Genomic DNA, 25,014 nt, shown 5'->3' on the forward strand with positions numbered 1-25,014 from the left:
GAACTTTCCAATCGTCGGTCTGAATTCCTCCTCCTGGCCTACCTGAGTGTTTAGGTCTCCCATGATGATCTTGACGTCGTGGTTTGGGCTGCGGTCGTACTCGCGTTCGAGCTGCTCGTAAACTGCGTCTTTGACATCATCTGGGACGTCATCATCAGTGCTTCCGGAGTGAGGGCTGTGCACGTTTATTATGCTGTTGTTGAAGAATCGGCCCTTGATCCTCAACCTGCGAACCCGCTTCAGTATATCGGCGAGTATGCGGGTGCTCTCGATGAAGTTGAGAGAGTTGCAGTTCCAAGTACCGAGCTTCCAATCGCAAGTCCCTTTTCGTCGCTGCGGTCGTCGCCATTGGTATCGGTTCGCATTCTCCTCTTGTTGATTTTTCGGTGCTAGTCTTTTTTACGACTGGACAAATCGCTTAATTTTTAAATAGGTTCGCGGGCACCGGGTCGTGGCAGATTCATAATAAGGAATTATCTCAACACCACTAAAAAAACAATCTATTGTAAAAAAGAACGCACAGCCACAGTGCTTTTGTCACATGAAAACCACTTTCTTTGAGAAACGTGCTTTACCCCGTCCTCTTCATATTATTCTCGACCTTGTTCAGCGAGATATGGTGCATCCAAATGGCTGCACCCTGTGTAGTGCACAGTACCACGGTTTCCCACAACAGAACCATGTCGCCATGGGTTACACAGCTTCCCTTCGCCAAAAAGATGTCATCCCGGAAAGGAAGGCGAAACCTAAAAATAGCGAATCTGGGAAACGTTCCAAAATACACCCGACTTGCCGGCAGGAAGTGGCAGCTGTTGCCGGGTGAATCACTAAAATTTAATGAAATATTCCAACTTTCGCCCTCCGTACATTATGTATGATGTAAGAAGTCCCACGTAAGTCGATGGTGGAAAATGGTCCGTATAATAGGCATATGTCGCCTGCCGCCAGGTTAAATCAGTTTTCCTCGACAATAATTGGGATATCTTGAAAACACTTTTCACTAATGACTCCCATTTGGTTTTTTTTTCAATCTCCGATTGGATTAAAAAGTAACCTTTCTGCTAATGGGCATGTCAGATAAGATCAAAGCGAGCAGCAAATGAGCCATAAGGAAAACTCGTCATCTGGAGTGGAAGTGTCAGTACAAATAGGCCTAATTAAATATTTACTCGAAGGTGCCCTTTTACGAAACGATTACAGAGTATTCACTCTTTTTTGTTCAGTGGTTATCAAAAAGTGAAAGGACTTTAAAATGGCTTTGCCAGTCTAAATTGCAGCCATTTTAACCTTGTCCGACGTTTCGGTCACATTTAAGATCTTCCTCAGGGACTTTAAAATTGTTTATAAATTTAATTGATTTGTTCTGTGTGTAGTGCAGTTTTAATGTGAACATTAACTATTGATTTAACGTTAGTTATACTGCGACGTTTATTTTTTTTACGTTCGGTGCCCACCACTGCATCTCATAAGTTGCGTAATTGGAAATGAACTAACGAACTTTTTTCTCTTCCTCTCTACTCTGATTTCAGGTTTTGCACGCGTTCGAATATCAAACATCCGAAATTCGTTCCAATAAGTTGCGTGAAATCAGTCTTGTTGAAAGTTATATCTACCTATATCTGCCGGTTCTGAGAGTCAGTTATGATATTACCTGGCAGACAACTTAGAAAATTCGTAAAGCGGGAGCAAATGTGGAAGAAATGCCAAGTGTTTGCATTGAGTCATCTTGGAAAGTGCTTTCAGCGTTAACGAGATTCAATTTAATATCACAAGGAAATAGTGGGGGAAATGTGGGTTGTGAAAGTGTAAAGTTAAGGGTGGGTTAATTCCAGCCAGCGTGTGAAAACGGTGCGATTCGAATCGAAAGAGCGAAATTTTTGAGTGATCAATGTGTTATAAATAATTAAAACCCGAATCCCGGGTAGTGTTGTTACGGGGATGAGTGTGTGATTTCAATGGAATAAGAGTTTTTTTTTCGATAAAGTGAAAACGACAAAATGAGCGACACGGTCGAGCTGGAACGGTTGATCAACTGTACCCAGGCAACGATTCGGCGGTTTCCTTGGTCCACCGAGTACAATGCGACCGTGATTGGCGAGTTTAACCGGACGGAAATATTGGACGTGCTCGGTGAAATGATTACACGGGGGAAAAGCTACGTGCCGAAGGAGGCGGAAGCGGTGACATTAAGGTAAATGTGCGTTCAGTTGAACTTTCTATCTCTCTCTGTCGGTATCCAGCTGGGTATTCAGGTCCAATAGCAATTTTATTACAGTAGCGGCATATGCTCATATGCCATATGGCATATGCTTTTGTTTCAAACGCAAACTTATGTGTCTCTGACAGATTTTCTGCCGCCGAATCTGAAACGTGTGTTAAGTGTACCTCAACGCCACAAATGGAGACTGCCCGACTGTGATTTTTCTCCGTTCCTGAGTTATGACCAATTTTGTGGAAATGGTCCAGATGTTGGTTGATTTTCGACCGTCTTGATTATTAATATGCACAAAATTGGTCATAACTCGGGAACGGAGGAAAAACGCTCTTGAAAATTTTACAGAATATAGCTTATGCAATTCCCTTCCAAAAATATTTTTTAAGTATTTTTCCGGACTTCGATAATAGTTTTTCCGACTTTTCCAATCGATTTTCCTCAACAGTGGAAAATTTTGTAGAAAACAATTTTCATTTTGTATTTTTTTTTTCAATTGCTGAGAAAATTTGCTAATGATTTCACAAAAAAATATTATGTCTACGATGCTTCGTTCTTGAGTTATGATTTTTCAAAGTAGGTGGTGTCTGTGGAAAATGTTGGTTTTCCACTAAAGTTTTCCGGAAAATTAGGCGACCCGGATTTTTCTCAATTTTGTTTTTGTTCATATATCTAAGAACCCTACCTGTGAAACAAATTTCATTGACCTTGGTACCAATTTGTCCGATAATAAAAAAAAATCCCCTGAACGTCCATAAATTACGTCACGCAAAAAATGCTCATTTTCAACCCCCCCTCCCCCCTATGCCACATTTTTTGTATGAGGGCTCCAAATTTTTTGTATGGGTCGTCACACTTTGCTGAACCCCCCTCCCCCCTCAAAGCGTGACGTAATTTGTGGACGCTCCCTATTGCCAATCCTACACATGGGGCTCGGTTCGATTTCATGCTACGGATGGCCGTTTTTATCTCCTGCAATGATGGAACTTCGGTGTTGACACGGGTAATGCGCCGAACCCTTGGCGGATCATGCTGAGGTGTTGATAGCGTGGCCGACACCTGAAAAAAAAATCCAAATGCTCGAACCAGCGCAGCGTTTTAACAGGTCAGCCAGGTCGGTAAATAACAGTCTAGACTTGGCTTTCCGCCATCCACCAGGTGTTACAGAAATGTCGCGTATACAACGTGCCCACGCATCACTTCATCGATTTAAAATCGGCGTATGATACAATCGATCGATCACCTACACTCCCGATCAAAAGTTTGGGGTCACCCCCTCAAAAACATGTCATTTTTTCAGGCAAATATCACCGCCAATTTGCGTCCGATTTCAAAACCCTAGGTTCAATTCGAAAGATAATAAGTCAAAGAAACTTTGAACATGATTTAAAAGAAACTTTTTCAAAAAATGTAAAAAATGTAAACTTAATCCAAAGTTGCCAAATTAAAAAAAAAATGAATATAAGCTTACGGCAGTGTCACTGGAAATTGGGTCGACCAAATTTTAAGATGAGAGCGGCAATATAACCTATTTTCTATTAGCTTTCAACTGCTTTTTACTGAACTTGGCTAAAAAAATCTAGGGAAAAAGTTATTAAGTAAATTAACTCTTCATGTCATCAGCCAAAAGCTTGGGGTCACTATCGTAATCTATAGTTCAATTTTAATTCTTTTTGGCTCATTTCAAAGATAATTACCTAAATTTACGTTCGATGTCTTTAACTTAACGTATTTAACGATTTTTGTATAAAAAAATGTTATGTAAAGTTAGCACATTTTACCACGCTTCAAAAAATGAGGCAACTTTACGTTAAGTTTTAGCATGTAAATTTCAACAAATATGTGTGGTTCAATGTCTATGCAGTAAGAACCATTCATTATGTTTTAAATAAGCCAAAAAGAATTAAAATTGAATAAAAGATGGCAAAGATATCTACAAATCAATTTTCCATGTTTTACGATAGTGACCCCAAAATTTTGGCCGATAAACCTTTTTGAAGGGTGACCCCAAACTTTTGGTCGATGACATCAAGGGTTAATTTACTTAATTACTTTTTTTTCTAGATTTTTTAGCTAAGTTCTGTACAAAGCAGTTGAAAGCTAATAGAAAATAGGTTATATTACCGCTCTCATCTTAGAATTTTTTTCGACCCAATTTTCAGCGATACTGCCGTAAGTTTATATTCATTTTTTAGAAAATTTGGCAACTTTTGATCAGGAGTGTATCTATATAAGGCTGGATTTATGGGCGAACGCGCTACAACGGACCAGATGTCCGCCATCCGCCAGGTGTTGCAGAAATGCCGCGAATACAACGTGCCCGCACATCACTTGTTCATCGATTTCAAATCGGCGTATGATACAATCGATCGAGAACAACTATGGCCGATTATGCACGAATACGGATTTCCGGATAAACTGATACGGTTGATCAAGGTGGCGATGGATCGAGTAATGTGGGTAGTTCGAGTATCAGGGACACTCTCGAGTCCCTTCGAATCTCGCAGAGGGTTACGGCAAGGTGATGGTCTTTCTTGCTTACTGTTTAACGTCTCCTTAGAAGGCGTAATAAGGAGGGCGGAGATAAACAGGAGTGGGAAGATTTTAACGAAGTCCATTCAGCTGCTCGGTTTCGCTGATGACATTGATATTGTGGGAAATCATACTTACCTTACCGATCAGGCTAAGGCCGGGGTGGCCTCTGCTGTACATAGTAGCCGTCTCCATTCCATTCGGCCCATGGCTGTTTGTCTCCAGCTCCGCACTCTGCGTAGGGTCCGCAGATCGTCCTCCACTCGGTGCTATCCGACATCCTGATGACGTGACCCGCCCGCCGTAGCCTCCCGATTTTCGCGGTATGGACGATGGTTGGTTCTCTCAGCAGCTGATGCAGCTCGTGGTTCATTCGCCTTCTCCAAGTCCCGTCTTCCATCTGCACTCCGCCGTAGATGGCACGCAACACCTTCCGTTCGAAAACTCCAAGGGCGCGTTGATCCTCTGCTCGTAGGGTCCATGTTTCGTGCCCATAGAGAACGACCGGTCTAATCAGCGTTTTGTAGATAGTTAACTTCGTGTTACGGCGAACTTTATTCGATCGTAGAGTTCTGCGGAGTCCAAAGTAAGCACGATTTCCTGCCACAATGCGCCTCTGAATTTCTCTGCTGGTATCGTTGTCGGCGGTCACCAGTGAGCCTAAGTACACGAATTCTTCAACTGCCTCGATTTCATCACCGTCGATATAAATTCGGGGTGGCGGGCGCGGTGATTCTTCCCTGGAGCCCGTTGCCATCATGTACTTTGTCTTCGACACATTAATGACTAATCTGATTCGCTTGGCTGCACTCTTTAATCGGATGTACGTTTCCGCCATCAATCGTCTAAAATTTATGAGCAATAATATCAATATCATCAGCAAAACTAAGCAGCTAAACAGACTTCGTGAAAATCGTCCCACTCGTGTTTATCCCCGCTCTCTTAATTACACCTTCTAAAGCAATGTCGAACAGCAAGCACGAGATTCGAAGGGACTCGAGAGTGTCCCTGATACTCGAACTACGCACATCACTCGATCCATCGTCGCCTTGATCAATCGTATCAGTTTATCCGGCAATCCGTATTCGTGCATAATCTGCCATAGCTGTTCTCGATCGATTGTGTCATACGCCGATTTGAAATCGATGAACAAGTGATGTGTGGGCACGTTGTATTCGCGGCATTTCTGCAACACCTGGCGGATGGCGAACATCTAGTCCGTTGTAGCGCGTTCACCCATGAATCCAGCCAGAGATTGCCCCACGAACTCTCTTGCAATCGGTGATAGACGGCGGCATAAAATTTGAGAGATTATCTAGTAGGCTCGCTCAGTAGTGTGATCGCGCGATAGTTCCCTCAATCCAACTTGTCGCCCTTTTTGTAGATGGGACACAAGATACCTTCCATCCATTCATCCGGTAATACTTCCTCCTCCCAAATCTTGGTAATATCCCAGTGTAAAGGGCGAACACGATGAAATTGCCACACAGAAAATATTGTATAACTTTTGATTGCGTTCGCCAAAATAGCTATTTTTTTACGATGAATAGTATATTATGTGTAGCTAATACCATAAAATTTTCATTGAAATTGGAAATTGCCACTTGAGAATCTTGTGCAAACAAACATTTTGGAAAATACCACTTTTTTGCCGTTTCAACGCTGGCGCCAAAAATACTGAACCGATTTCAATGAAAATTTTTATGTACGTAAAGTATGTATGTAGAAGTAGTTTGTCAAAATTTCATTCAATTTGAACATACCGTTAAAAAGTTATAGCCATATATGTCGCACTATGTCACAATATGTGGTTTTTTTGTATACCGTCGATGGGGGTGACAATGGGTCTGGGGGGTTAGATTGGGTCAAAACGGAGAAACATAAAATTGGAAATAGATCATCAACTATCGGTAATTTATATTGAAAACTTTATATTATTTCAAAGAGAATATGTTTTTACACGTCATGATGCAGAATAAGATGTTTAGCAATAATCGTTTTTTGTCAAATTAGTGGCTAAACTTATATGATGAAACTACTAGTAAATCACTCTGAAAAAATTTCTCCTTCGTAATGTTTCACACAAGTACCCAACCATAAATTTTCTTTTAAGTGGTTAGCTGTAGGTATTACCTGGTTGATGCAACGGAAAAAGCGGGCTGACAATGCACTTTTTATTTAAAAATTCAATATTTTCGATCCTATGTCTTAATATTAAGAATGGGGGTGAGATTGGGTCAAGCAAGTTATCGAGTGCACATAACCTTAACTAAAAATTCAACTTGTTATCCAGTCCCCATTTGACGTTAGAGTGGTGCCATGTTTACCGTATCTTCATAAAAGCACGCTTTTTTTTCGAAAATATGTCGAAGAAGCGTCAAGCGAGTGTGTTCATACGTTTAGTGCCTAAAATCATTTATAACAATAAACCCATGCGTTTGGACAGCTTCTCTGATCATCAGCTGATCTTTAGTGTACTGCAATATCGTAAGCTCACAAAATAGACTTGATAGCGTTTTTCTTCTTCACTCATTTTTTAAATTTTAAGGAAATATCGTGAAACTACCAGACGGTAGTGGCATCCAGAAAATATTGGGGCCGTAAAACCGGGAACATGACAAAATTTCGGAAAACGAACGAACGTCGGAAAATATCATGTTTTTTTCAGTAAATCTTACTATGCGCCTCTCCCTCATTGTAATCCCCCCTCCTCTCATGGAGATTGAAACTTTAAATGAGGATGATTATGGTGGCTAAAAATGGCGATACAACATGCACACTTTATTTTATCAAATTTCAACCATTTTTTCGATTGTATTAGCCCTTTTAGGTGGATTAATCATCTTTTAACATTATTTAAGTTTTTATTCGTCATGGTTACATTGTATTTTAAGTAGGTTTACTAGATATGATCAATAAAATTAACTTGTATTCTCAGATAGGCGACTTCGAATACTTTGACCCATTCTCACCCCCTCTAAGGGGGTAACTTTTGAAAGAAGAAAAAGACATCTCCAATTTTTTGATATGTTACGTATAAATGTCCCAGTTTTAAATTGATGCAAAAATTTTGAAAATCGGTGGTTGCCCTCATGGTGAAAAAAATGTTTTGGTATATAAATCCAAGATGGCGGCCAAAATCAATATGGCCGACCCAACTTTTTATTATTGTAAATAGTAGCTCTATCTTTCCTCTTTTCAACAACAATTCGTTTTGAGGTGGTTGTTGGAGAAACTTTCGAGTTATAACGGTTTAAGTGAGCCACCATTTGACCAAAATCGAGGGGTCCGCAAAAATTGTTGTGGCTCTAACTAACGGGGGGTCCATCAATTTGAGTAACCAAATGCATTTTTCTTACTTTTTAGGCGAGGGCTTTCAGGAAATCGGCACCCTAAACATTTTTGAAGACAAGGTGTAAATAGTGGGCCGGTCTCAGCGAGAATTATTTTGCGTTTAGCACTAAATTGATTTCCGAAAAAACTTCATTGACTTCCGCTGCCTTTCCTATGCGTTAAACATAACGTCGGAAGTAGTGCGCTGTACAGTAAATCTGGTTTGCTATACAGCGCACTACTTCCGACGTAATGTTTAACGCATAGGAAAGGCAGCGGAAGTCAATGAAGTTTTTTCGGAAATCAATTTAGTGCTAAACGCACAATACCCACTGTCAAAGTTTTATAAAAATCGGGACAGTGTTACCAGTTCTACAGTCAAAAAAAGTGCACGCGGAACTAAAAATGGTCAAAAAGTACCTAAAATTTACCTTGAAGCGATTTGAGCTTTGGATATTTACTAGAAAAAGTACTGAACCGATTTCGATAAAATTTTTACCACTTAATTGATACTTCGTTAAGAATATCGAGTGAAATTTTCAAACGTTTTGATGAGGTAACAAAAAAGTTATAGCCTAAGTACTTTTTTGAAATGGGTGCACAAATTTTCTAAAATCTCATTTTATGATATCGACAATATATGCGCCAATACTCAACCGTTTTCAAAGAAAATTTTATGGTATTAGCTACACATAATATACTATTCATGGTCAAAAAATTAGCTTTTTTGACAAACGCAATCAAAAGTTATCCAATATTTTCTGTGTGGCAATTTCATCGTGTCCGCCCTTTAGTGCTCTCACCAGTGCTTCTCCACCGTATTTTAGAAGCTCGCTTGGTAGTTGATGTGCTCCAGCGGCTTTGTTGTTTTTCAACTGGCCAACCTCCTTTTCAATCTCTTGGGGGTCAGGGGCCGTCAGACTTTCGTCCTGTGCACATACTCCTAGATCTGTTGCCACGCCACCTTCGGTAGTTGCAACGTCGTCATTGAGGTGCTGATCGTAATGCTGCTGCCACCACTCGACCACCTCACGCTCGCTCGTGAGAATATTCCAACATGTTGGCTGGTTGCACAAAGCCTCAGCGCGAGCGGTTCAGCTTCTCGTAGAACTTTCGTGTGTCTTTAGCTCTTCCATCACTTCGCGATCTCGATTTTCCTGCTGGCACTTCTTCATCCGGAAGACTGAGTTCTGCCTGTTCCGCTATAACGTGCCTCGTACGGTGTTGCAGCATTCTCGCCCATGCTGCATTCTTCTCGTTTTTCAACTGTTCACATTCGCCGTCGTACCATGTGATTCGGAGTAGCGAAGCCTAGTGCTGTAGCCGAGGTACTACCTATGGCGGATTGGATGTCCCTCCAGCCATCTTCAAGTGTAGCTGCGCCAAGGCTGCTCTTCCGTTGGTAGACTGCTAACTGCTGTCTTGAGCAGGGATGGGATCATTCATTTGCAAAGAGTTACAAAGAGTTACATCTCAGTTCAGAAGCATTCTATCAAAAAACTATATCTGGATGAATTAAACCTTGTAGTTTTATCTGAAAGTTCGCCGAATAGCATTGGGGTCGCACACATATACCAAATTCGTGAACGAGCTGTGAAGGCAACTCTCCACGCGGTGAATGCAAATAACATTCACGCCGTGGATAGTTGCGTTTGCTGCCTTCTGTTGACTTTATCATTGGCGCTACGCTAGTACATTGTTCTTCAAAATTTCAGGTAAAACAAAAATGAAAAAGTGCTCCATACATTAGTTTTTGCTACGATGTTTCTGAAGCGAGTTATTAACAAGTGAATGTAAATGATTGCAAATGAATGATCCCATCCTTGGTCTTGAGCCACTTCTTCGATGCTGCTGCTGCTCGATGTTGAGCCACGGCGTTCGACTTCGACGCGTGGTGATAACTGTCGAAAGTTTTGAGCGCATGCATACAGCGACTAAGTAGTGATCCAAATCTATATTCGCACTGCGGTATGTTCTTCTTCTTCTTCTTTATGGCTCGACGTTCGAATTGGAACTTGGCCTGCCTCTCTTCAACTTAGTGTTCTTAGAGCACTTCCTCAGTTATTCATTGAAGGGCTTTCTTTGCCTGCCATTGCATGAATTTGTACATTGTGTGGCAAGTACAATGATACGCTATGCCCAGGGAGTCGAGAGAATTTTCTCGATCGGAACGGAAATCGGACCCGCCGTTTCCGGATTGGTGATCCATAGCCTTAATCACTAAGCTAACTTGGAGAGCCCCAGTGCGGTATGTGCGGACATTGATTATATCCGAGAAGAATTTTCCGTCGATTTGAACGTGGTCTTTGGATATTCTACCAGGAGTTCTCCTTTGCTAGTTGATCTGATTTTTTTTGTAGGTAAGTTTGTATTACGCATTTATTTGGAAATTATTTGCCAATTAATTGAAAATCCCCTAAACACATCTTTTTAACCTTTTTTCTACAATTTCTTTTGGAAATACTTCGGTAATTTGGAAATTTGTGCAATTTGTTTGTACATTCTATCGATATTTTCTTTGAAAATTTCCTTATTGTTTCCACTCCACTGGGGGCAGAAACCTTTTAGTCTATTCCACACAGAAATGAACATAACGTGACTCTTAACTTAGACTGATCTAAAAATGCTTGAATCGAATGTAGATAGAAATGTTTGTTAGTAGGGATGATATCGAAGGAGAGGATTTACCCCAGCAAGTATCCTAATGCAAAACTTAAAAGAACCGACTGAGTAGCAGCAGCCTGGCGTCGGTCCATTTACATAGAAGGGGAAGCACTAATCACTAAACAACATCGATTAAACTGATTAAACGTCGGGATCACACATTTCAAAAAAAGCAGAAAATCATGGCTTACGCAGCAATTTAATCTGTTTAGTGAGTACCCCTAGTATATTACTGTACAGTTTACATTCAGCATTTGTTTTCTGCAATTTCTCTCCAAAAAGAATAGTTATAAAATTGTTTGTCCAATATTTTGAACGATTCTACAAAAAAAAATCCTAGCAGAATTACAGTCGCAGGAATTTTTAAACTATGAAATTCCGGAAGCATTGTCAAAGATATGCCGATGTTATTTCCAAAGATATTGCTGAAGGAATTCGCAATGAAATCGACAATTGTTTTTTCCACAGAAATAGCCGGAGTATGTACCGAAGGTACTCCCAAACACATTGCCGATGGATTTCCAAAAGAAATTGCAGATAAAAGGTTAAAAGGATTTGCCAAGTAAATTTCTCAATTTGTAAACGATTTCCCAATAAATGGGTAAAATAATTTACAAAATTAAATTCAACGAGTTTTCAGTTAGCAAAAAGATTTTTATATAAGCTTCCGAAAGAATTTTCCAAAGTTTTTCAAAAGCAATTGCCGAAGAAATTCGGCAGTCCCTTCGAATCTCGCAGAGGGTTACGGCAAGGTGATGGTCTTTCTTGCTTACTGTTAAACGTCTCCTTAGAAGGCGTAATAAGGAGGGCGGAGATAAACAGGAGTGGGAAGATTTTAACGAAGTCCATTCAGCTGCTCGGTTTCGCTGATGACATTGATATTGTGGGAAATCATACTTACCTTACCGATCAGGCTAAGGCCTGGGTGGCCTCTGCTGTACATAGTAGCCGCCTCCATTCCACTCGGTCCATGGCTGTTTGTCTCCAGTTCCGCACTCTGCGTAGGGTCCGCAGATCGTCCTCCACTTGGTCGACCCACCTAGCTCGCTGCGCTCCACGTCTTCTTGTACCGGTCGGATGACTCTCGAGAACCATTTTAGTCGGTTTGCTATCCGAGATCCTGATGACGTGACCCGCCCGCCGTAGCCTCCCGATTTTCGCGGTATGGACGATGGTTGGTTCTCTCAGCAGCTGATGCAGCTCGTGGTTCATTCGCCTTCTCCAAGTCCCGTCTTCCATCTGCACTCCGCCGTAGATGGTACGCAACACCTTCCGTTCGAAAACTCCAAGGGCGCGTTGGTCCTCTGCACGTAGGGTCCATGTTTCGTGCCCATAGAGGACGACCGGTCTAATCAACGTTTTGTAGATGGTTAACTTCGTGTTACGGCGAACTTTATTCGATCGTAGAGTTCCGCGGAGTCCAAAGTAGGCACGATTTCCTGCCACAATGCGCCTCTGAATTTCTCTGCTGGTGTCGTTGTCGTCGGTCACCAGTGAGCCCAAGTACACGAATTCTTCAACCACCTCGATTTCATCACCGTCGATATGAATTTGGGGTGGCGGGCGCGGAGATTCCACCCTGGAGCCCTTTGCCATCATGTACTTTGTCTTCGACACATTAATGACTAATCCGATTCACCTGGCTTCACTCTTTAGTCGGATGTACGTTTCCGCCATCGTCTAAAATTTACGAGCAATAATATCAATATCATCAGCGAAACCAAGCAGCTGAATGAATTTCGTGAAAATCGTACCACTCGTGTTTATCCCCGCTCTTCTAATTACACCCCCTAAAGCAATGTTGAACAGCAAGCACGAAAGACCATCACCTTGCCGTAGCCCTCTGTGAGATTCGAAGGGACTCGAGAGTGTCCCTGATACTCGAACTACGCACATCACACGATCCATTGTCGCCTTGATCAATCGTATCAGTTTATCCGAGAATCCGTATTCGTGCATAATCTGCCATAGCTGTTCTCGATCGATTGTATCATACGCCGATTTGAAATCGATGAACAAGTGATGTGTGGGCACGTTATATTTGACCACGTTCTGCAACACCTGGCGGATGGCGAACAACTGGTCCATTGTAGCGCGTTCACCTATAAATCCAGCCTGATATTGCCCCACGAACTCTCTTGCAATCGGTGATAGACTGCGGCAGAAAATTTGAGAGAGTCCCATGTAGGCAGCGCTCAGTAGTGTGATCGCGCGGTAGTTCCCGCAATCCAACTTGTCGCTCTTTTTGTAGATGGGACACAAGATACTCTCTATCCATTCATCCGGTAATACTTCCTCTTCTCAAATCTTGGTAATGACCCAGTGTAGTGCTCTCACCAGTAATTCTTCACCGTGTTTTAGAAGCTCGCTTGGTAGTTGATCTACTCCAGCGGCTTCGTTGTTTTTCAACCGGCCAACCTCCTCCTCAATCTCTTAGAGGCCGGAAGCAGGCTTGGAAAGCGTCAGCGTCAACACGGGTCGTCACGCGAATTTTACAGAAGTGCCTCTCTCAATGTCATCGAATCGGGAGGCAATGACCAAGATAGGCTAACAATATTCGCTCATTCTTTTGTCATGACGGAGCGTGACATGGTTGTAAACAAGGCAATTACTACAACATTCATGGATTTTGTCATTGTTTAAATCCTACAAAGCATAAATGTATATCCTCTCTATCTGTTACATACAACGGCTAGCCTAAATTTGCTTGGACCAGGTGAAAATTTTAATTTCAAAACAATATGAAAGTTTCCGTCATGACGCTTGATCATTGCAAAATGACATGACGAAGTGCGTGAATGCTCGTTTTGTCTTGTGACGATGAAAGGGCCTACTTGTTCATCGTCATGGGAAGCTCACGACCAATAACAGCGCTGGCCGGAAGTCCTTCGTCCTGTAAACATACTCCTAGATTTGTTACCACGCCATCTACTTGTACTTGTAACGTCGCCATTGAGGTGCTCATCGTAATGCTGCTGCCACCTCTCGACCACCTCACGCTCGCTCGTGAGAATATTCCCGTGATTATCTCGGCACATGTCGGCTTGTGGCACAAAGCCTCTGCGCGAGCGATTCAGCTTCTCGTAGAACTTTCGTGTGTTCCTAGCGCGGTACAGCTCTCCTATCGCTGCACGATCTCGTTCTTCCTGCTGGCGCTTTTTCATCCGGAAGACTGAATTCTGACTGTTCCGCGCCTGTCTGTAACATGCCTCATTCGTTCTCGTACGATGTTGCAGCATTCTCGCCTCTTCTCGTTTTTCAACTGTTCACATTCGCCGTCGTACCATGTGATTCGGAGTCGCGAAGCCTAGTGCTGTAGCCGAGGTACTACCTATGGCGGATTGGATGTCCCTCCAGCCATCTTCAAGTGTAGCTGCGCCAAGCTGCTCTTCCGTTGGTAGGGCCACTGCTAGCTAACTGCTGCGCGTAGTCTTGAGCCACTTCTTCGTTACGCAGCTGCTCGATGTTGAGCCGCGGCGTTCGACTTCGACGCGTGGTGATAACTGCGCATGCATACAGCGAGAGTAAGTAGTTATCCGAATCTATATTCTATGTTCTTCTTCTTCTTTATGGCTCGACATTCGAATTGGAACTTGGCCTGCTTTCTTTCTTTGCCTGCCATTGCATGAATTTGTACATTGTGTGACAAGCACAATGATACACTATGCCCAGGGAGTCGAGAAAATGTTCCCGACCGGAACCCGCCGTCTCGGATTGGCGATCCATAGCCTTAACCACTAAGCTAACTGGAGAGCCCCAGTGCGGTATGAGCGGACATTGGTAATATTCGAGAAGAATTTACCTTCGATGAGAACGTGGTCTTTGGATTTTGTACCAGGAGTTCTCCTTTGCTAGTTGCTCTGATTTTTTGTATGTAAGTTTTTATTACGCATTTATTTGAACATTATTTGTCAATTAATTGAAAATCCCCTAGACACATCTTTTTAACCTTTCTTCTACAATTTCTTTTAGAAATACTTCGGTAATTTAAAAATTTGTGCAATTTGTTTGTATATTCTATCGACATTTTATTTGAAAATTTCCTTATTGTTTCCACTCCACTGGGGGCAGAAACCTTTTAGTCTATTCCACACAGAAATGAACATAACGTGACGCTTAACTTAGACTGATCTAAAAATGCTTGAATCGAATGTAGATAGAAATGTTTGTTAGTAGGGATGATACCGAAGGACAGGATTTACCCCAGCAAGTATCCTAATGCAAAACTTAAAAGAACCGACTGCGTAGCAGCAGCCTGGCGTCTGTCCATTTACATCAGTGATCACCAAACTGCGGCCCGCGGGCCGCATGCGGCCCTCGACCAGGTTTTGTGCGGCCCGCGAACTTTTTTTTGGAATGTTTTAGTAAATGGCCCACTCATAAATTCCAAAAGGAAAACCAGAAAATTCACCATATTTTAAAACTTTCATGAGAATGAATATTGACTACTGAAGTTTTGCCAATATCATTTGGAGTTTCTCAAAAGAAGTAAATTTTTTGAAAGATTTAAAAAGGCTGGTGATGTACCTGGGCTTGTTAGGGGAATATCTGTAAATAAAAAGAAAATCGTGTTAAGTACTTTTCCTTTGAATTTCACTAAGAATTTGCATCCTTTGCCGGACACGTATTTCGACCTCAACTGTAACTCGACTCCAGTCAAGTACAAGACACTGAAGACGACCTTACAGTTGAGGTCAAAATACGTATCTGTCAAAGGATGCAAATTCTTAGTGGAATTCAACGGAACAGTACTTAACACGATTTTCTTTTTTTTAGTGTAAAAGGCTACTTTTTTGAATTTTGTTTTTAAATTATTTGAAACTGTTGTTAAGAACGATGTGATTCGCTTAAATAACGAGTTTCTGATAATTATCACAGGTTCTCTGTCATGGACTTTGGACTTGTGGCAGATTTCGTTAACAGAAATTTGTGTATACTACTTAATTTTCTTCTATTCTACCAAGAAACTATTCCGATTTTTTTTACAAAATTGAACCTACAATTTCTTTTAAAGGAAGTGTTGCCCAAACTTTCAAAATTTCGCTAAAAACTTAAGTAATTAGACTTAAGCATAAGATACTTTTCATTCCCTTAGAAATACTTTTGGGAATTCCTCTTAAAATGTCTATTCCAAATCGGCCACAAATACTTGAAAATCATGTCTGCAGGTTTTCCTAAGTTGCTTCCTATGAAATAACGCTAGAAAAACTAAATAAAAAAGATCATCAAGGACTTCCAACAGAGTGTCTTCAGCCTTAAATTCCGATTCTTCCGAGAACCCTGAAATCCCTGCAAATCATTCTGAAAATTCTTAAAATCCACGAGAAGTCCCAAAAAACCTCACAGTTCCACATCCTCCAGGTTGTTAAGCTCACGTTCAATATTAAAAAGAATAATAATTTCTTCTCATTCGTGAATTTTTAATGCTATTTCTTAACAATTTTCAAAACATCAAACAAATGCATTTTGTGTTGAACCTTGAAAATTGTCGAAAATAAATCGATACATAAACTCTTAAATGACTTGCGGCCCGCAGAATGCTTGGAAAATTCAATTTTGGCCCGCAAAGTCAGTTAGGCTGAGGATCACTGCTCTATTTGTTGAAGTGAGCAGTGTGTGCCCTATTGAGTCTTCGCATCTCACTCCTTACGAAGAATAAACAAACCGTTTTTTTTTTGTTTTCGCTTTTTATGTACACACACGTATAGTCGATAGTCCATGAAGGATGTAACTTTTCTTTTATCGTTAGTTTAATAAACTGTTCTAAGTTCTTTGCAATTTTCGCGATTGTAATTCTTTTGTTCGAAAGCGCCCAACAGGTTATGGGCCCAGTTGCGCGGTGATTGACGGAGAAAGCTAATTACGGATCGGAAAGCGAAGAACTTTGTGCGTTTTTGTATCGTTCGCGTTCTGAGTGATTTGGAGACAACAGAATGGCGGAGTCGAAGATAGTAGTTGAACGCCTCAACTGTTTCAACTGGTCCAGCTGGAAGTACAGGATGGAGCAGCTTTTGCTGAAGGACCAACTGCATGATATGATTACTCAGCCGAAGCCAGAGCCTACACCCGGAGATTGGGAAAAGAAGGATGTACAAGCCAGGGCTATGATCGGCCTTGCGTTAGAAAATGACCAACTGTGCCATGTTATGGGTGCTCTAACAGCGAAGGATATGTGGGACGCTCTAAAGAGCTATCATGAGAGACTGTTCACCTTGCAGATGGAAGAAGGTGGAAATCTGGCGGAACATTTGGTCCAGCTGTCGGAGCTTGTTCAACGGTTAGTGGCCATGGGTGAGGACCTCAAAGAGCACTGGGTAATAGCGGTGTTGTTGTCAAGCCTTCCCAGAAGTTACGACACATTGATCACGGCGTTGGAAACTCGTCCGGAGACGGAGCTTAAGCTGGAGTATATAAAAGGACGGTTATTGGATGATTGGAGACGTCGATGTGATAATGGTGATTGTGATGCCGGCAAAGCGTTAACCGTTGCGACTAAGAGTACTGTGAGGAAGAAGAAAACCTGCTACTGCTGCAAGCGAGATGGGCATTTTTGGCGGGATTGTCCAAAACTCGATGTGTCTGACGAAGGCGATGAACGTGAAGATCAATGGAAACAAAGTGCAAGGATGTCAAAGCTACGATCACCGAAGCATGATGGAGGAGGAATCTGTATTACTGTCTCAGGAGGAGACAGTGAAGCTGTCGAAAATGCAGTGCTGCGTAAAGATCGTTGGTGTTTGGATTCCGGCTGCGTGGGCCATCTGACTGGTGATGCTGATCTGCTGGACGATATGGTTGAATGCGATGAAGCTGTCATTTTGGCGGATGGAAGAAAAGTTAGGGCAACAGCTAGAGGTACAGGAAAACTTTTAGCTAGAGGAAATATAATAACGATAAGGAATGTATTGTTTGTGCCAGAACTCACTGGGAATTTTTTGTCGGTTGCACAAATTATTCGTCGCGGATTTGATGTTCGTTTTGATTCGACAGGAGGGCATATTTTAAAAAATGACAGGAAGATTGCGGATTGCGTGATTAAAAATGGACTTTATTATATTTAAGCCTGTATTAGTTGATTGCTACGGGGCATACACTGAGGAGGAGTGTTGAAGTGAGCAGTGTGTGCCCTATTGAGTCTTCGCATCTCACTCCTTACGAAGAATAAACAAACCGTTTTTTTTGTTTTCGCTTTTTATGTACACACACGTATAGTCGATAGTCCATGAAGGATGTAACTTTTCTTTTATCGTTAGTTTAATAAACTATTCTAAGTTCTTTGCAATTTTCGCGATTGTAATTCTTTTGTTCGAAAGCGCCCAACACTATTCACGGCCTTATCGTTATTAGCCGCTTTGGCTACGAGTTTAATAATATTAATGGTATCTAAATGGAGTAATTTCAATAGTTTAGCTGCAATTCGTCCCCTTAATGCTAGAACTAGGTAACTGGTTTTGCGAAATCGTGACCAATTTGTTTACATCTGAACATTTACTACAATAAACAAAAATTTGTCGATTGAACCTACAAAAACACATAATGATTCTTCTTTTAAGACCAACAAAGTGTTTGTTTTATAGCAGAACTAGCTGTCCCGGCAAACGTTGTCTTGCCAAGCTGTGGTGGTTTGACAACAGTTGAGCTCATAACGTCACCGCGCTCTAGATTGATTTCATTTCGATCGTGTTGATGACCTTCCCAGCTCATGGAAAATCAGTACTTTTTCAATTTTGTTGCTTTTCTATCTGATTTTCGTAACTTTTTTTGCATATAAACACAGCCACCCAGAATACGAATCAAACCATGCCAGAGTCATCCTATTCGGTTCAGCCGTTCGTGAGTTTTGTTGCCTCAAAGGGACTACAAACTCATTTTTATATATATAGATAAGTTTTACCAGCCATTTATACCCGTATTTCCCAAAACGAGTTACCTAGTTCTAGCATTAAGGGGGCGAATTGATGAACATAAGGTTGTAAAATTGTAGTTCACAAAAAAAAAACAAATCAACCTCACCATTCATAAGGCACTTAATTCAAAGGATGTGAGTACTTAAGAAAAAAATCATTCATCTTAAGGGAAATGTGCGTGCCGCTGTAAACATTAAGCATAATACATATGTCGAATTCGTTTTTGATTCAGTTCCAACCTGGGTTGGAACTGGATGAGATCACAGTTTCAACCCCAACCCGACTTCGGTTTCGCTTGTACTAAAGTTTGTTTGACGTTTGTTTGTTTACACATTTTCCGCCAATCCAGTTCCAACCCAGGTTCAAAAACGAATTCGACAATAGATGACGAATATTACATGTTCATAACATCACTGCCAGTACCTGCTAAGACTTGAACACTTTTCACGAATTCAATTAATTATCCTAGATCTAAAGTCACGAATTCAGTGGTGTTCTAAAGGTCACAAAATAGTTTTTTCAGCATTCGTACTGATCAGCAGACAAATGGCACTTCATCACCTTTTGTTTTTCTGTTCTGATGGATTCTTCCCATGATTGCTATCTGACACTCTTTGTTCATGGTCTGCTGCCGGTCCCCCTCGTAGATAACGGGTGTGGCATGAGATGACCTTCAGCTCTGGATACATTGGGGCATGCGGAGTACAGCGAGTGCTGATGTGACGCTACCAACAAAATGTTTATGTACTTTGATGGTTTACGTCACGTGTAAATTTAAGAGTGAATTTCTTATGAATTTGAGTGAATTTCTTATGAATTTGTAAACAATTTCCGAATAAATGCGTAACATAATTTAAAAAATTAAATTCAACGAGATTTCAGTTAGCAAAAAGATTTTTATATAAGCTTCCGAAAGAATTTTCCAAAGTTTTTCAAAAGTAATTGCCGAAGAAATCGAGTTTTTCAATGATATCAAGATCATTACATAATAGTAATTCCATTAGAGAAGGAATTGAATCCGAAATTTCTTCATTCTTGATGCTCTGGAACTATCTTCATAATGCATTTAGAGTGTGTTCGTTAAGGCCCTTAAAAAACAAACATGTTTTATTCTCAGAAATATCAATTGCCAATGAAACTTTTCAAAAAGATTTCCTACGGAATTTTCAAAGAAATAGCCGGAAGAATAATTATTCTAAATTATTGCGAAATTTTCTTTTGGAAATTTCGCAATAATTTAGAAATGAATTCTTAATAAAATGCCAAAGAAATCCGCAAAGATAATTGATCGTTAAAAACCTCTCCCAGAGTGAATTTCTGGCTACGTCACTGCAGAGGGAAAATGCAAAGTAATTGCTGAAGGATTAACAAAAAAATCCAACAGATATTTCAGAGGAATTGCTTAAGAAATTCTTTAAGTTCGCCAATTGTTGCACACTCGCACACTCCATAAAAAAAAGCATGGAGTGTGCAACAATAGGTGAGTTTTTAGCCTGCAACAATTGGCGATTTACCCTTATGCAGTGTAAGTTTTTTCCAATGAAATTATGGAAAATATTTCAGAAGAAGCTACCTTATGCATTGCAAAACAGATTTTCTAAAAAGTTGACAAAAAAAATCCAAAAAGAATTGCCAAAGAAATCAAAAGCAATTACTAAAACCTAACAGAGAAACCACGCAAAAGATGTCAATGCAAAAAACGATAGATTTTTTTTAAAAGGAAAGTTTAGCTAATTTCACTTGAATTGGTCGAAATCCGGAATTGAAGAAACTGACCAGATCACGTCCGTTCGTAACGTCGCTTCTGTTACTGTTCAATTAGAACTTAAAACCACCTCAAAGTTATTGTACCATTTAATTCCGCCCTCTTTTGCTTATCTTTTGACAGGTACGCGTATTTCGACTACCACTTGTAATCTTCCTCAGTGTCAGCTATCCACATCAAAGTGGATAACTGACACTGAGGAAGATTACAAGTGGTAGTCGAAATACGCGTATCTGTTGAAGGATAAGCAAAAGAGGGTGAAATTAAATGGTACAATAACTGATTACACTCATTCGAAGAGGGTATTCTGTTTAGAGCGTTCAAAAAGTCTACAAGACCACCTGAAACCTTAATCGAAAAAGCCATACTTTAATAGTAAAAAAAATCTGAAGGTAAAAATTTGGAAATCGAATATCCATTGATTAAATTGATGATAAATTTCATATGTAAATCAAACCACATCAAAAAATTAAAACGCCACCTTCGGTGCTTTTCGCGTGAAATGTCACTCCACTCCAGGAAAAATGTACCCATGAATAATTTATTCCATAATTGAATTTTTCACTCATATACCGCCACCATCGGTTTATTGATGCAGATTACCCACGGTGAAACGGTATGCCCTCAGAATCACCACACCACACCATGGTAGTTACAGCTTACAGCAGTAGCCCAACAGCAGCAGTGTCGTCGTCGGTAGCAGATGCATATGAATTTAATTAAGTCCTCGATTTAAAATATGGCAGCAGTTTCCCATTAATCAGGTATAGGGTGGGAGTGCTCTTTTACTGCACGGGAAATATACATATTAAATACGATACGAGCATGATAAATTTGGTAGTGGCAAAGGAAATGCTTAATTTGTATCGGATGTTGGTTTCGTTTTCTGGCCGTCTAATCGAGAACGAGTGCATATGGTTCCGTTACCCGGCCTCTATATTCAAAAAACAAATATGAAACGATTCCATATGCTGTAACTCCTCGCTTAGGACCAATAAGGGAACATAAAGAGGAAAATGGAAATAAAACCCCTTCCACAAAATTTCCATCTCTGCCTGCACTCTTCCAGCACTGTGGTTGCCAGAAGGCTGAAGGTTGAAAAACCGTAATCCATTTTCCGCACAAACTCGCACACACGCTTATTTATACACAGTTGCTTTTTCACTCAAGTGCAACTTTTTTCGCTTTCGAAATAAATGGAAGGGATTTAACGACCAAAGTTGTGAACGCTCTGGTATTGAGCAAGACCTTGCTGAGGGTGTCTGGGTTCGATGCTCGGTCGTACCAACAACAGTTGATAACCATGTGAGTGTTTAAATAACGAAAGATCATTTTTCCAGTTGGGACGCTACATCAACGACGAGAAGAAAAAGGAAGACCGTCGCCATGAAACGCTCGCGGAATGATTACATCCATTACATTGCTTCTGCAGCATCGCGGAGCAAAATGTTGGTAACACAATTTACCATTGCTGCTAATTCCTCACACAAAACCCACGAAACTTTTCATTTACCATTTAATATGAACAAGCAAAGCACTAATCGCCTTTCAAACATATGGAACAAAAAATGTATCGTAGGTATTTGCGAACAGAAACTGTCTGCTGCGTCTGAATATGCTAATTTTGTAGGATTAAGCATGGAATTGGAAAGTACGAGACGATTATAATTAATGATCATCAACAAACAACCCTGAGCATTTCTATTTCAGATAAGACAAGACAGATAACAATTGGGAAATCGAGTTTTACCCACTTATTAAATACATACTACTCAAAGATATTGATGATTTGCCACAAAAAAAATATGCACTTTTAACTATTTGTTTTTCTCGGGTTGGGCTGCAAAACGGTGAGTCGAAAAGGAGTGCGTCCAACATAGCACTGGGCAGGGCACTGTTGTTCTTCTGACTTCAGCTAGATTGAGCAGGTACGTCTCGAGCGTCTGTTCACCAAGGAGGTGCGGCCCAAACAGTGTCTGCTCAGGCATCCAGCGGCTGAGTATGAAATGTTCCTCCACCGGAAGTTATACCTAAGGTGACAGCTCCACCACGGTGGAAAGGGGACCTTGGGCGAACAACCTACTGTTTCCGAAACCCAAAAAAACGTTACAGAAACCGAAAATGAAAGATTACGAACTGATTCAACGGCAACGACTTTTAGCGTGAAACAACGGACAAGAATTGGAATTTGGAATGTATTAACCCTAGCCTAGCAGGGTAAACTGGTATAACTAGCCAATGAGGCATGCCGTATGATGCTTGAGATCCTAGGACTGAGCGAAGTCCGTTGGCCGACCTTTGGAGAACACAGATTGGCGTCGGGTCAAATTCTGCTATACTGTGGCCTACGAGGTGAACACGCTCCTCGCCACCGTGGAGTTGGATTCCTGTTCAGCGCTCACGCCCACGCAGCGCTTATGAAGCGGGAACCTATTAATGAGAGGATAATTCTGGCTACATCACGATTTAAACCACTTTTGGACCAATAAACAGAACTCATGATTGAAAGCAATACATTCATTGCACATTGGGCAAAATCAAGCCCAAAGGTGGAAAAAATTAATAACTTTTTTAATACAAGACCATATGTGACCATCAATGGCTTATTCGAAAGCAAATTTTCTCAAGAATTGGTTGGTGGATGATCCATGTACGGGCAACTTCTCTGAAGCGAGTTATAGAGCCCGTTTTACCCCAGTTCCCAATAAATTTTATGAATTTCTGTTATTTTACGGCATTTGTTATGATTTTAATGATTATTTCGCTGGGATATCATCGGCCCACTCCCATTGAGTAACGTTACATACAAAAAATTATTAAAATGTTGGAATTTCAGGGTGTTGTGGGGTCAATTAGGCAATAGTATATTTTCAAGGTAGAAATTCATTTTTTATTTTTATTTATGATTTTTTACGTGACAATAACTAAATAAATGATCGAATACACATGATTTATTCCTAAAGAAACCATTTTTGGCGAGTTTGATCTTAAATTAATGGTTATATTTAAGTTTTCCCGTATACAAATATGAGTAGTTCCCATCCTTATACCACCGATTCCAAACATTTCCAAACGATGAGCCATTGCTTATATACTCCAAAAAAATCCTAAATGTTGTTTGCGCATAGCCCCATAGACGGGAGGTGACGGCATCATATAGTTTTAGAGCTTAGTTTACCCAAACTCCCCTATAAACTTATTTTTTATTGTTTTTAAATTAAAACAAATTTAACTTGAAACTTCTATGCTTGATAAGAGTTAATATTGATGAAGAGCTAACCAGTAATATCACTGCATCCTATGAAATTTGGAAATTTAGGGTACAATGGGGTTGAATGAGAAAAAAAAACAATCAAACAGCTTGAATGACCATATAAGTTGACAAATATCTAGTTTGAAAGATAATATCCATACGAGTTCATTAATGACTGATTTATGCACAGGTAGAACACATATAGCCGATGCGCTTAACGCGCGAGTATTCATCAAAACCATGCTGAGAGTGTTGGTTTCGATTTTTTGTCGGTCCGGGGTTTGGTATTATTGAAAGTCCCTTGACATAATGTCAAATGAACGACAGCATTTTCTCAGTATTGATGTGTGTATCAATATATTGATTTCATTTTTCGTATACCTACGGATAGTACTGACCGTCAATTTTAATGTGGATTGATTAAAAATTGATTGAGTTATGCCGAAAAACAATCCGTGCAAAGAAAGAAATGAGTGTATATTATGTAGGGAGAAAGACTTTTTGGACAAGGTGTCCGATTTTGCACAGTATGTTCAGCAAAGTATCTAGCCGAATACAAAAAATCAAGTCAATACCAACATCTTGAGGAATTTATATCTAACCTGAAGAGTTTTGTTTTTTGTGCAATTGAACTTGATTAATTACTAAACTTTTCTTTTGCATTGGCCATATCCACCACTGATCATCACTAGCGAACAAGCAGGCGAAAGACTGCATATACGACATAAGTTTGTTCGAAAACATCTGGTAAGGAAATCATCCCCAGAGAAAAATTCGTCAAATATAATGGCAGTATGTCTTTATAAAAACGATGAAATTGTACTACCGCCACAAACGGAAAGATTCTGCTTCAATGAATGTAACGCTAGATGAAGGTGACTTCGATTATGATCAGATGTGCAAAGAGATGTGCTCAAAAAATCTAGTATCTATTACTGAAAGACATACACTATCCGTCATAAGTAGAGACTTACAAAAAGTATTGCAATAATATTTTATCACCCTAACTCACCTCGATATCTCTAAAACCTGAAAATGCCGCTTTCAGAAAAGTTGTTGCTTTTGGGCTTCTGAATAACATTGATGAAAACAGCATCTTTGTAAGGTATTGGAGATATCAAGGTGAGCAAATGCGATACAATATTGTTGCAATACATTTTTTGAGTATATGACGGGTAGTGTACTTGGCTAAGTGGAATAAGACTGTCATATTATTAGTGTATAGCAAAACAAAATAAACACCTATTTGATGTTTAAGTTGCTATTTCGTTAACAAAAATATAACGAATGCATTTTGGGGACTTTTTACTACAATATGTTATTACAACCCCCATAAAGTCTATCGGCA

At 40.4% G+C, this 25,014-nt stretch overlaps 1 protein-coding gene across 1 annotated transcript in view; it reads left to right on the forward strand.

The window, feature by feature from the left end:
* Positions 1 to 1,362: 1,362 nt before the first annotated feature.
* The window catches only part of LOC134285574 (tachykinin-like peptides receptor 86C), a 545,193-nt gene continuing 521,541 nt past the window's right edge, over positions 1,363 to 25,014 (forward strand). The window contains exon 1 of the mRNA XM_062846624.1: positions 1,363 to 2,191. Coding sequence (XP_062702608.1) covers positions 1,998 to 2,191 — 194 coding nt within the window. The 5' untranslated portion in view covers positions 1,363 to 1,997. The remainder of the gene's footprint in view (positions 2,192 to 25,014) is intronic.

This window comes from Aedes albopictus, chromosome 1 (genome assembly GCF_035046485.1).
Source record: "Aedes albopictus strain Foshan chromosome 1, AalbF5, whole genome shotgun sequence".
NCBI lineage: Eukaryota > Metazoa > Arthropoda > Insecta > Diptera > Culicidae > Aedes > Aedes albopictus.